Below are 13,384 nucleotides of genomic sequence, written 5' to 3' on the forward strand. Positions count from 1 at the left end.
GGGAGACAGGATTTAAAGGGATGTCCTCAAAACAGAACACCCCCCACCCTTGCCCCCACCAAAGGCTACCCAACAGAGATCACTGGAAATACGTTTTCTCTTCTTTGCCCCAGTCAGGGAAAGACTCTGGTGAAGTTGGTGAGCATCAGCTGGACGACCTGCCCAGGGTAGAGGACATGGGCCACTGGATCTGATGTCTCCTGCTCCGGCCGAAATAGGGTTGGTCCAAACACAATTCCCAGGTTGTGGGGGGTCATGCGGTTCTTGTCTGAGTGTGCTATCACCCTGTGGGTAAAGGCCAAGAGACGGGACCATAGTATAGCAGCTTTGCCACTTCAAATAAATCTAACCCATCAAAGGTTTGAGGACGAATCCACTTTGGGGCCCTTCCATGCAGTAGCTGAAGAAAACCAAGGAAAGAACCAGGGGGACAGAAAGAAACCAGTGGAGAAACCTTCAGGATTCAACCTTCAGGATGCAACCTAGGATATACCCGCCTCTTCCCGACTTCAGAGACTGCCCCTAGAGTCCCCTCTGCTCATCATCTGGGAAGTTTTCATTCAGAAGGCTATCCTCTCTCAGAGGTCACTGTCCAGCTCTGCCAAATGTCATCCCCACTGTCCCAGTGAAAGACAAAGGCAGAAGGAAGGTTAGATTTTTCCTTATTTCTCTCACATCATCCCTAGACTTGTCTTGTTCCCTAGTTCTTCATTTGATGCTGACTGAGCAAAAAAGGTTTCAACCCTGGCAATATATCCTCTGCACAGAGTGCCTATTTCCTCAATGACCCACTATCTTTTGGTGTTTCCCTGCCTTCACCCCATCTGAACACAGAGTCCCGGCTGCAGGCCCCACCCCACCCTCCCCTGACATGAACAAAGATATTCAGTCTTCCTGACCTGCATAAATGCTCCAGGAGGTACCGCAGAGTGTCATGGTTGGGCTTTGGCATTGAGCTTATTAATTCTTGTATTTGAGAGAGGCACTGTTCTGATTCAGTGAGGGCTAGAGAGAAAGAGTGACAGGAAGAGCATGGGAATGAGGTTAGGAAAGGTGTTAAGGCAGAGTGGGTAACCTCAGTATCCTTTCTGGTGCTTGGGGAAGACATCATTAATCGATCATGGCTTTCTTTTTCACTGAGTCCAATTACAATCTTAGAATTCTTTTTTAACTCAGCCCTCTAAACACTCACACAAACACAACTGGAGTGGGCACATTAATTGAAAATTAATTTCCATCTCTGTATTCAGGCTGGGACAGAGGAGTGGAAGGAAACCTCTACTCTACTCTTTTATCACTCATGCCTCCCCCCCCGCCCTCCACCCCGTGTCAAGGCTATTGCCCAAAGCTCCCATCCTTTACCAATGGCAGCACGAAAATCGGGCAGCAGTAGTGAGGGCACCAGAGGCTGGGGTAGCTCCCTCAGAAAAAGTTTCAGGGCTCCCGTGATCACATGAATGTCATCCCATTCAGCACTGTCCAAATCTAATCGGCCTTCTGGAAGGAAAAGGAGGTACAGAGGGGCTCAGGGCTCATGAAGGGTTACAGGGACCCAGAGACTAAGAGATCAGAAGTTTAGGGAAAGATCCAGTGAAGACAGACCATGGAGCACCTAGGGGGGTCCAGAGTGGGACAGAGATCAGGATGAGAACAACCCCCCACCCCAGGAGCAGGACATGGGGGAGTCCACAGGGAGCAGGGATGGTATGGAAGACTTTTAAAGGTTGGAGGGGCCTTCCATGGAAGTACCTTGTCCTGGCTGTTCCGGAAACATGTATCTCCCATCGGAAGTGATGGCCCGCTCTACAACAAGTAAAAGAAATCAAGGGGTAAGACATGTAGCTCCAGCCAGAAGACCTCCCCGGTTCTGCCAGCTCTCTCACTCGGACCTTTGGGTTCTGAGACATGAAGTTCTTAGTACCATCACCTACCCACAGCCTTCTCACCTCTGTCCACCAGGAAGCGAAGCTTCTGGACCACTGCCAAGTTCCCGCTCACCCGGTAAATGCCATCCACATCCAGACCTGGGAGATGAGGCAGGGAGCAGATAAAGATTCTTGATCTAAAATGTGTGCTGGTGAGAGTGGAGAAACAAAGGGCACACTAGGGTGGGGGAGGTGGGGCTTTGGCCGGTTAGAAGGAGGAGACTCTGGGAAAGTGACCTCTCTTGTCCACAGCAGCAATGCAGAGCCGCACAAAGCTGGGCACGGTGTCCCCCTCCCGCTGGCACAGTGACTCCAACTGGCAGCCGAACACCTGGTCTGGGGAGACACAGAATGAGGTGGGAAGCCAGTGACTGTGTCACCCATGGGGGCTCTTTGCAGCACAGGTCTTCATCCCAAAGTTGGGCTGGCTCTCCTGCCTGCCTGAGCAAGGAAGTACACCCCCTCCCCGCAACAATCAGCTGTAGGGAGCAAGCCGAGGGGAAGTATTGGTCTCAGAAGACCGCTGATCTAGTTCTGGGAAGCTCTACCCTGAGCCTCGCTGAAGTTTTCTCATCCAGGACAAGCTGCTGCCCAGATCCGGAATGTAAATAAAAGTGCTTGCAGAAACACTAAAGCAGGCACGAACGAAGGGGAAGGGTCCCAGGCAGTCCAGCCCCCCTCACCTCGCAGCAGACCCCGCTCCTGCAGGGTTTGCAAGGGCGGTCTCTTGGCGATTAGCCGCTTTAGTTTGTTCCGCACGCGGTTCTGCTCCGCTGTTTCGGGACACCGACCTGCGGCAACCAAGTGCAGCGTGAGAGCGGCGGCGGCTCGGAGGAGAGGGGAAAAGCCCCCAGGCCCGCCCCTTACTGGAGCTCCGGCGGCCGCCGATCCGCAGCAGAGACTTGGACACTGGTTCCGACTCCTCTTCCTCGTCCTCCCCGGCGCTCAGCTCCTCCAGTTCCGCAGGTCCCGAGCCTGATAGACGCCCCTCCAGGGGGTTCTCTCGATCCTAGATCCGCACCGCAGTGTTAGTCGCTCAGTCGTGTCCGACTCTTTGCGACCCCATGGACTGTAACCCGCCAGGATCGTCTGTCCTTGGGATTCTCCAGGCAAGAATACTGGAGTGGGTTGCCATGCCCTCCTCCAGGGGATCTTCCCAAACGAGGGATTGAACCCGGATCTCCTGCAATGCAGGCAGATTCTTTACTGTCTGTGCCACCAGGGAACCTGCGCCGCAAGATGAGCCGAATCAGACGTGGGAAGAGAGCCAGGAGAGAGACATCTGCACCGCCGACGCGGCTGCTGGGGTCCCCTACCTCCCAGGCCTACCCTCTATCAGCAGGCCACTGTGCCCCTCATCCATGACCCCTGCATCCTACAGCTCCTCCTCCACTCCTTCTGCCTCTCACCAGGCGCTCGATGACCGCCCGCAGCGCGCTGTGCCAGGCTCGCAGCTCAGCCTCCTGGTCAGACTGCAGCAGGAACTCGTGGCCCGGGACCGTGCGGATCTGAGAGGCTCGCGGGGAAAAGCAGGAGGGGGTCAGCGGGAAGGAGCAAGAAAAGCAGGGAGGCCGAGCAGGAAACCCCCGAGTGGGAAATTAGGGGCGCGCCCTCGGGGCTAGTGCGCATTGGGTGGGGGGGTGGGGGGGAATGAGAGGGCGGGCACTCACGTGCAGAACATGGCGGCGGCTGGACAGGTGGCGGCCATGGGCCAGGGCCGCCCCCCGCAGGTCCACACTGCTCTCGGGCCGGCTACCCGCTGGTCCCTGGCAACGAGGGGGGAAACTGAGGCCAGGGCGCTGCTCCCCTCACTGCCTCCCTCTCACCCGGAGGCCTGAGAGGACTGGTGACCTCGCCCGCCCCACCTCCGCCCCCGCAGCTGGCCTAAGGTGAGAGAAAGGGTGCCGGAACCCCTCCAGCTTCCCTCTGCGCCCCTCCCTCACACTCACCCAGGCAGTGGAGGGGGCGGTCGGCGGCGGTTCTCGGTAGAACACCAGGCTGTTACCCGCTAATACCACCCAAGAGGGGCCCCAGTTCTTCCTGCAGGGGCGGTGGTAATACAGCAAAGGTCATTGAGAGTCACATAGAGGAGGGCCTCTCCCAACCCTCCGCGCTACCCGCGAACCCTCCAGCCCCAGCCCGGGCTGTGTTCCCAGTTCTCACCGGAGCTTGCGCCCGCCCTGAGCAATCTTGGTCATATTGAGCAAGCCCGACTTTTCCACCTCCTGGGAAGTGGCAGGAAGGGCCTCAATAAGTCACCCAGCGCCCCCACAGTCACCATGGCTTTCCCCCAGGGGATCTCCCAGGAGCGAGGTCCTTTAAGGTTTGACCGGATGGGTGCTCGGTGAGAGAGAGTACCCAGAGATCACTCAGAAAGAGGAAGGCCTTTTTGCAGGAGCAAGAACTGGGGGCTGGGGAAGGGAGGATCTTGGCGTTCACAAGGGAAACAGAGACTTACGTGGGGGTCATCTAGGACCGTCGGCAGAGGCCGAGGGCACTGCAAAGATGAAGGCTTGCCGGGGTCCAGCTGGGAGGTGCGTCTGCAGAGGTAGGGTGAACCCTGAGGGAGGGGATTGGAGAAACAGGTGGGGAAACCTTTAACTTAGGAGTCCCTGGCTGTAGGGGAAGAGGGATGTGGATATTGGTGTGAGGCAGGGGGTTGCTGGGGTAATGTCTCCAGTAAACAGAATATCTCAAGTAAAAGAGAAAGTCGAAAAAGATGGCTTTTCTGAATGTGATCAGGAGGAGGAAGGGATCTCACCTGGGAGTCGAAAATCTCTGATGTCTTGGGACCAGATTCTTCGTCCTTTGCCTGAGGCTGCAGGATACCGTTGTCCCTATTCAAGGTCTGTGTCCCCTCCATGGAGCCGGGGTTCTAGGGGAAGGGAAAGGTGAAACTGCACCCATCGAGATACCACCTTCGTTGGCTCTCAAAGCCCTTCTCACATTTTTTTGATTCTTCTAATCTTCCAAGAGTCCCAATGAGAAAACATACTACTTTGGGATAAGGAGGGGAAAGGAGGAGACTCAAGGGGCAAGGGACAAGCAGGAGGGAAGGTCTCACCGTCTCTCGGGTTCGAGTGTGGCGTGGGGGCTTCCAGGATTTACAGCCAGTCAGTGAATTTATGTAGAAGCAGCGTCCAGAGTTGGGGTCCAAGTGCTGCTCCCAGGCGTCCAGCCTCTGCAGTGGGGGGCACACAGGGTTTGAGGGCGGGGACCGGGGACAGCGGCGAAGGTCCACCAGGTTGCAGTACACAGGGGCCTTTGACATGAGGGTCTGGGGTCTTGCCTGCAAGGAAAGGGGGAAGAAAGAGCCTATTATTCTGCTGGGCCCCTCCCCAATCTCCTCTCTAACCACCCCCTCCTCTCTCCACCATTTTCTCACCACCAGCTCCTGTCTGGGTTGACCCAGGTACTGAGGAGGAAACCCTAGTCCCCAGTGGTTGTTTTTTTTCTTGCGTTTTTTTTTTTTTCTTTGACTCCCTCCCTCACAGTCTTTGCTTTTCTCCTCACTTCCTGTTGCCAACTTCCCTCCTCCCCCACCCCACCCCCACCGAAGGACCTCAGGAAAGGGGAACAGGCTTTTCTCGGTGTGGAGGGAGGGGCAGCGTCCCACCCTCATATCTTCCAGAGTAAAAGGAGATGGAGAGGGGTCAGAGAGCCCTGCTAGCTAGCAGAGTATGAGAGAGGAAGGGCCATTTTTCACCCACTAGTAAGTAAGAGAGAGGTGAGGAGCCAAATCTTCAGGAAGATCAAAGGAGTTACATCTCTAGAGAAAGAAGTTACATCTCTAGAGGAAACTTGCTGGTAACCTGAGCTGGCAAGACAGAACACAGCAAAAAAAAAAACAACAACAAAAAAAAACCAACCCTGAACTGGGCCAGGAGTCAGGAGGCTGAGACAAGAAGAGCAAAGCTGAGCAGACCTTTCAGTCCCTCCATCATTTTGTAGTTTCCACATACCCTCAGGATCTTTGCTACTTGCTGTCCCAGAACTAGAATTCCATCTCTCGACATTTATTTCAGGGCTGTTTCTCCTTATTCAGATTCAACCTTGTCATTTCCTCAGAGATGCCTCCCTAGACCAGTCATCTTTCACCACATCTAGCTTCTTGGTAGTGCTTATTAGTTTCAAAGGCTTTCTTATTTATGTGTTCATCATCCCCATGGGAATCTCTGGAGGGCAGAGATTCTGTCTGTCCTGTTTGCCAATGTGCCTAGAACTGAGCCCAGCAGTGACAGTTGCTCCAAAGAGGTGCTATGACTCACCATGTTGGCATCGGTCTCTGTCAGCAAGTTTTCATGGGAAAGGGATCTTCCACTTGGTCCTTCCCGGAAGGGCTTCAGGAGGCTGGGCCTCAAGTTGGTAACACTGACACTTCTACACATTTTAGAGGGAAGGGGAGGAGGCTGCTCCGATGTAGCCTGGGCTCTGCCTGGGGGTTCCTGACACAGGTTCATCTCCTCCAGGGAGCCAGGAAATAACTTTGGCCCTGGAAACAGAGAAATGGGAAGAGTTGGAGGCAGGGTCCCCCATCCTGAGGAAAAGAGCAGGGAAAAAGCAGGTGGAAAATTACATGAGATCTAGGAGGCTTGAGACTCAGAAGGAGAGGCAATGGGGGCACCATGGAGGGGGGAAGGAGTAGGAGTCGAGGGTCAGCCGAAGCTTGGGGGAAGGAGATCTGTCCAATAATTCCCAGAAGCCAGGGAGGTAGGAAGGTGATGGGGGAGGACCTACTCACCAGGAGTCCAGAGAGACTGGCTGGGGGCGATGGTCCTTGGGCTGTGGGAAGGGCTAGATTCCTCTATCATGTAGGCAGCTGGGACAAAGACGGGGCGAGAGGTGGATGGTGCTCCCAGGCGCCTTGCTAACCACCAGTCTGAGTTGGTCTTTCGAAGCAGTAGGAATCTGTCTCCTTCAGCCAAAGACACCTGCCGGCCATCTGCCCCAGTGTAAGTGAAGGCATAGAGAGCACAGAGCTGGGATCCCGGAGAAGGGCTTCGGGACCCCAGTCCTAAGTTTCCCCAGGTGCTTGGCCACCACCGGCCAGATAGCATTGTTGTCAATACCATCACCTATGGGAAAATGGGGTGATGGAGATCCAGAAAAAGACAGGACTGACTGCTCGCAGGCAGAGAGACATGGTTCTGAGAGCAGTTTGGGGCAGAAGATAAGAACAGAAACCCTGTCATGAGAGGAGAGGGTAAGGCAGAAGACCCAAATGGGGTCAGTAAGAGGTTTTGGGGTCTGAGAAGTCCTGGGTGATGTGTCTAATGAGGAAGTACATAAGTAAGGTGAGAGAGGATGTGGTCAGCAGGGCTTCAAGACCAGCACGGCAGGAAGTCAGAGGAGGGGGTCTAGTTGGGTGATTTTCCTCCAAGTACCTTCTGGGGCCCAACAGAAGTTCTAGGGACAGGAGGAGCTGGCCCTGAATGGTGGTGGGACTCTTGAGCTGGACACAGGAAGATGAAGAGAAAGAATCAGGTTTGAGACAGAACATAGGCAAAGAGTTAATGGATGACAAAGATACAAAAATTTGTGACCCTTTATTAAATTTACACAAGGACCAATATTTCCATTACTGATGGCCACAGACCTGAAGCTGTGTGCTTCCTGTGCAGATTCAGAAGAAAATTAAGACAGAGAAACAGAGAGCCAGAGAAATAGTAAGATCAAATTGGAGAGAAAGAGAGAGTGGTTAGGAGAAACACAGAGGTGCTCAGTTTGAGGAAAAGGTAAAATCAATTTAGAATGTCTTTTGGGGAGCTGAGAAACACTGATATCCTTGGTACGTAAGTCTCTTGGGTGGGACCCTACTTTAGTGTGTGGGTTCATTAATTCATGCTTTTAACAAGGGTTGGCTGACCACCTCCTGTGTGAAAAGAAGTGTCAGCTACTAGAGATGAGAGAAGGGAAGGAGACAGACATAGCCCTTGTCCTCTCAAAGCTTAAAGACAGATATCAACTAATGACATAATAAATGTATTAATTACAATTGAATCAGGGACTATGGACAAATAGCACAGGATGTTTTGACAGCTTATGGGGGTAGATGGAGGATTAATCTCAGTTTCTCCCTGGTGGAAAATGGGAACTGACCCCCACTGTCTATTGCCAGAACTTTAAGCCCCAGAACTTAGTGCTTCCTCCTTACCTGATCACTCCTCTTCTCCCCTTCTCTGTTTCTCTACTGCAAGTCACAGGCTTGCTCTCTAGCTTTGGAGACTTGGAGTAGGGAGAGCCCCACCCTCTTGGTGACATCAGAGAGCCAGGTCTCCTCCCCTGACACCTGATCTGAGGCCTGGGTTGCCAGTACTGGGATTCTGCCTTGGTGATCATCTCCTTAGTTTGCTCTACTTTCAACATGTGGAGAACCTTGCCCCTCCACTCTCCCTTCCCACTTCCAAAATAGTGACCAAGGAAATGGCTACCCACTCCAGTATTCTTGCCTGGAGAATCACATGGATAGAGGAGCCTGGAGGGCTACAGTCCACGGGGCCACAAAGACTTGGACATGACTGAGCAACTAACACTTTTTTTGTTATTCATTTATTCATTCATCTGGTGGTTGTTAACTGCTCAAATCTCATCCTCTAACTGTCCCCAGGGGCTGCTCCTCTCCAGTCCTCCTCTCCAGTCTGCCTTCTCTCCTGCATTTTTTCCTCTTTATTGACTCCTTACCATTAGTTTTTATTTTTTAAAATGCATTTCTTTTTTATTTTATTATTTACTTAATTTATTTTTGGTTGCACTGAGTCTTCATTGCTGCACTCAAGCTTTTTCAAAGTTACAGTGAGCAGGGGTTACTCTTCGTTGCATGGGCTCCTCATTGCAGTGGCTTCTCTTGGGGCACAGGCTCTAGGTCCATGAGCTTGGGTAGATGCAGCACTCAGTAGCTGTGGCTCCTGGCTCTAGAGCACAGGCTCAGTAGTTGTGGCACATGGGCTTAGCTGCTCTGAGGGATTTAGAATCCTCCCAGACCAGGGATCAAACCTGTCTCCCCTGCATTGGCTAACAGATTCTTATCCACTGTTACTACCAGGGAAACCCTACCATTAGATTTTAAACATATCCAAGGCTCTCCCATCTTTAGACAAACTTCCCTTCACTTACTGTACTCTCTAGTTGCTACCCTATCTCTCTCTTCCTTTTCACAGTCAAATTTCTTGAAACAGGTGCCTACACATGGAGGTCTCTATTTCCTCTCCCTCATTCCCTCACTTTTGCAAGTTCACTCCTCATAGGGTGTGGCCTGCCTCTTCACAGACACTCTGCAGTCCTTATGTCGCTTGACATCTCAGCAACAGCCAACACAGTTGACCTTTCTCTCCTACAAACATTGCTGGTGTCCCTCTTAGCCTTTTTTTTTTTTTTTTTTAAGCAATTCCTTCTCTGTTGCATTGGAGAAGGAAATGGCAACCCACTCCAGTATTCTTGCCTGGAGAATCCCATGGAGGGAGGAGCCTGGTAGGCTACAGTCCTCGGGGTTGCAAAGAGTCGGACACGACTGAGCTACTTCACTTCTTCTCTGTTGCATAAGGAAGAACTTTGCTTGTTTCTTAAACCCCAGAAGTCTGTCTAAGATCCTGTGCCCTTTACCTTCTATATACCATTGGTGGTCTTATTCTTTCCCCAGTTCAAATGACCTCCATATGTCACTGGCACTGTATCTCCAGTCCAGATCTTTCTCTGGAGCTCCAGTCTAATCCATTGTACACTGAAAAACTCCACTTGGGTTTTTCACAGGTACCACAAACATAGTATGTTCTGAATTGAACTTGTCAGCTTCCTCCATAAACTTGTTTCTCTTGCAGTACCACTATTAAGTTAATTAATTTTTTGGGGGGGGGCCACACCAAGCGGTTTGCTGGATCTTCACCGACCAGGGATTGAACTGGGGCCATGGCAATAAAAGCCCAGAATCCCAAAACCTAGGCTACCAGGGAACTCCCAAGTTAAATTTAAATTTATAAATATTTACTGAATGCTTACTGTCATACATACCAGGGCAAGAACTGCTAGGCATTATCAATTAAGATGCCCTCTTTTAGGGAATTCCCTGGTGGTCCAGTGGTTAGGACTCGGCCCTTCCACTGCAGGAGGGAGGGCTTCCATCTCTGTTTGGGGAATTAAAATTCTGCATGCTCTGATGTGTAGTAAAAAATAAAATTGTTGCCCTCTCGTTAATTAAAATACAGTGTGATAATCACTATGAAAGGGGAAATACTATCATCTGTTGGAGCACATAGAGGGTGTACCCAATAGCCCAGGCCAGAAATCTAGCAGCCAACCCTAACTGTCTTGTTTCTTCAGCACTCATATTTAGCTGATTGCTAAATCTTTGCAATCTACTTCCTTTAATCCCTATAACTACTGCCTTTTTAAGCCCAGATGATATAATTTCTGAACTAGTTTCCTTGCATATAGTTCTGCTGCTCTCCAGTCCATTCCTGGCACAGTGATGCTTCCAAAACATAAAAATGCCCTGCCACTCCCCTGACTTAACCATTCAAAGGCTTCCCATTTTCCTCAGAGTAAAGTCCAGATTTTACAGTATGGTTTACAGAGACTTTCTCCTGTTAGCCTGGCATTTTCACACTTCCCACTATAAACTCCATATTCCAGCCACATACTAATTCCTCACATTCCTAAAATGCATTGAGGTCTCTGGTCCTTTGCATAAGTTGTTCCTTCTGCCTGAAACACTTCCTCTCTCCACTTCCACCAATCTTTACCAGACTAATTCTTACTCATTAGTTAGATCTCAGTTGAAAGGTCATTTGCACAAGAAAACTCTCTTAGCTCCTTAGAGTCAAGTAGGGGCCCTAACTGGGAGATCCTACAGCAAGCTTTACGTTTCCTCATTATAACTTTCATGACACTTTAAGGTTATTTGACTTTTCTCACTTCCCAGAAAGTCTGTGAGCTCTGCTAAGGTAGAAGCCTATTTTGTGAACAACTGTATCTTCAATGCTTTATATAGCTCAAAGTAACCTCTCTGTGGGGTAGAAAGTTTTCCTCATCTGAAAAATGAGAATGACAGAAGCTACCTCACAGTCGGTAATTTAAAAAATAACAATTATTTTCTTAGAGCCCATGATTTTATGGGGCAGAGACTTGGGCAGGGCTCAGCTGGGCGATTCTTCTGTCCCATGTAGTGCTGACTAGGATCACTTGGTGATATTCAGCAATCAGATAGATGGTTTGGTCTGGAAAGCTTCACTCACATACCTGACACCTTGATGAGGATGGATGGAATGCTGGGATCAACTGGCACTGTCAACCAGCATGTCAACATGACACCACTCCTGCATGGCAATCTCAGAGTAGTAAGACTTCTTACCTGGCAGTTCAACGCTATCAGAGTGTGCCAAGAGGCCTGGGCAGAAGCTGCAAGGCTTCTTATGGCTTAGCTTCAAAAGGCCCAGAACCACCACAGAGTTTTTTGAAAATTAAAAATGTGGGGTTTTTTTCCATTTAAAAAAATTAGTTTGAGAAATATATATATATAAACAGTGCCAACCTCATAAGTACTCCTATTAGGTATTAATTAATTTTAAAGGGATTCAAAGATGATTAAGAAGGTCCCTTTCTCAATTACTGATACGTGTTTCCTAGAATAGAATATACTTATTGCCCCTGGTGGCTCAATGGTAAAGAGTCCACGTGACAATGTAGGATACATGAATTCCAACCCTGGGTGGGAAAGATCTCCTGGAGAAGGAGCTGGCAACCCACTCCAGTATTTTGACTGAGAAATGCCATGGACAGAGGAGCCTGGCAGCCTACAGTCTGTGGGGTCACAAAAGAGTTGGACATCACTTAGCGACTAAACAAGTGCCCAACTCTTAGCCTTCACAGTCCCCTCAATCTGCTTTTCTATACGCAAGCTCCCTTTCCTTTAATGAGAGCGCCAGTCTGCATATGCACTTCAGACTGGTATTAAATCAATATTTAATAGTCACGTTCTCTTAGTTGGACATCACTTACTGCCTAAACAGACAGTTGCCTCCACAGTTAAAGCGTCTGCCTGGAATGTGGGAGACCCGGGTTCGATCCCTGGGTCAGGAAGATCTCCTGGAGCCGGAAATGGCAACCCACTCCAGTATTTTTACCTGGAGAATCCCATGGAGGCAGGAGCCTGCTAGGCTACAGTCCCTGGGGTCCCAAAGAGTCGGACACGACTACGACTGAGCGACTTCACTTTTAGCGACTAAACAACAGTTGCCCAACTTTTAGCCTTCAGAGTCCCCTCAATCTACTTTTCTGTACGCAAGCTCCCTTCCCTTTAATGAGATTGCCAGTGTGCATATGCGCTTCAGACTGGTATTAAATCAATATTTAACAGTCACGTTCTCCTTTGTTAATAAGACAATGAAAAATTTTAATTGTCACTAACGTTAACTTAGTGTCCCTAACGTAAGTAATTCGGGCACGACTGAGTGACTAAGCACATAGTGAAGTCGCTCAGTCGTGTCCGACTCTTTGCGACCCCGTGAACTGGAGCCTACCAGGCTTCTCCGTTCATGGGATTCTCCAGGCAAGGATACTGGAGTGGGTTACGATTTCTTTCTCCAGGGGATCTTCCCGATCCAGGGATCGAACTCGGTTCTCCCGCATTGGAGGCAGCCGCTTTAACCTCTGAGCCACCAGGCAAGCCCTAAGCACATTGCACAACGTTAAGTTTATCATAACTCTCAACTCTAGAACTCTTGATTCTTATGAATTCGAATCTAGAGTCAGCCATTGCGAGTTGCCTCTGTCATGACAGCGCCACTTCAGCAAGAAAGTGGGGCCCTCGGTTTCCGTCATCGGCCTCTGGCTGCTTTAGAGGATTAAAGCGCGCTGGGCCCTACACGTTACGGTCTCCTCCAGTCCTCCCATCAATAAAGTGTCGCTCTGGCACCGCATCTAAACCTCTCCATCTCTATGACACTCCTTTCCTGTTTTCTAGTGTTGCATGATGGGAGAAACAGTCAGCTTTCCGGGAGCCAGGCCAGGGGAACGGCTTCATTCGGGACTCCATTTCCCGGCGTGCCTCGCGGCGGTCGGTCAGCCCTCTGGCGGGAGACCGGTTCCGGTTGCATCAGCGTGGGGTCCTCGGCGAAATGAGGTTGTTCGTGAGTGAGGGCGCTCCGGGGAGTCTGCCTGTGCTGGCCGCGGCCGGGAGGGCCCAGGGCAGAGCGGAGCTGCTCATCAGCACTGTAGGCCCAGAAGGTAGTCGGGCTGGTGCTGGTGGGCGGTGGATGAGACGGGCGGGACTGGAACATGCAGACAACGACCCCACAGTTGTCTTCGCCAACACTCCAGGCCCCAACACCACGCACTCCCGTCAACTTCCTCCCACGTTATCCTTCAGCACCCCGTACCTTCTTCCCTCCCAGTGACATCTTTCATCAGTCACTTCCCTTAATTAGCCTCAGTGTACCTTCTCTCATTTCTGATCTCCCCTCCTTCCT

The 13,384-nt window shown here is 50.9% G+C and overlaps 2 protein-coding genes across 6 annotated transcripts in view; one reads left to right on the plus strand and one right to left on the minus strand.

Annotated features, from left to right (window-relative positions):
- On the minus strand, positions 1-7,256 carry ARHGAP9 (Rho GTPase activating protein 9). Of its 2 annotated transcripts, XM_040233059.1 has the most exons (17): positions 6,667-7,256; positions 6,194-6,417; positions 4,990-5,214; positions 4,687-4,800; positions 4,384-4,485; positions 4,089-4,150; positions 3,875-3,965; positions 3,596-3,691; positions 3,335-3,433; positions 2,793-2,934; positions 2,609-2,716; positions 2,163-2,261; positions 1,947-2,024; positions 1,750-1,803; positions 1,363-1,497; positions 900-1,005; positions 1-285 (listed from the first exon to the last, which is right to left on the minus strand). In XM_040233059.1, the coding sequence occupies exons 1-17, from the start codon at positions 6,995-6,997 to the stop codon at positions 114-116; spliced, it is 2,238 nt and encodes a 745-aa protein (XP_040088993.1). In that variant the 5' UTR covers positions 6,998-7,256; the 3' UTR covers positions 1-113. The 2 variants fall into 2 exon arrangements, with proteins under 2 accessions (XP_040088993.1, XP_040088994.1); XM_040233060.1 differs by lacking the exons at positions 6,194-6,417; positions 6,667-7,256 and adding an exon at positions 5,311-5,764.
- The window catches only part of MARS1 (methionyl-tRNA synthetase 1), a 27,741-nt gene continuing 18,719 nt past the window's right edge, over positions 4,363-13,384 (plus strand). Inside the window, exons 1-2 of one of the 4 annotated variants that reach the window (XM_040233056.1) lie at positions 4,363-4,459; positions 12,880-13,142. In XM_040233056.1, the coding sequence (XP_040088990.1) occupies positions 13,034-13,142 (109 nt within the window). In that variant the 5' untranslated portion in view covers positions 4,363-4,459; positions 12,880-13,033. Of the gene's footprint in view, positions 4,474-12,879; positions 13,143-13,384 lie in introns of those variants that run through there. The other 3 variants (XR_005719680.1, XM_040233055.1, XM_040233058.1) reach the window with 3 other exon arrangements.

The sequence above is a fragment of the Oryx dammah genome, unplaced genomic scaffold (genome assembly GCF_014754425.2).
Source record: "Oryx dammah isolate SB20612 unplaced genomic scaffold, SCBI_Odam_1.1 HiC_scaffold_29, whole genome shotgun sequence".
Lineage (NCBI taxonomy): Eukaryota > Metazoa > Chordata > Mammalia > Artiodactyla > Bovidae > Oryx > Oryx dammah.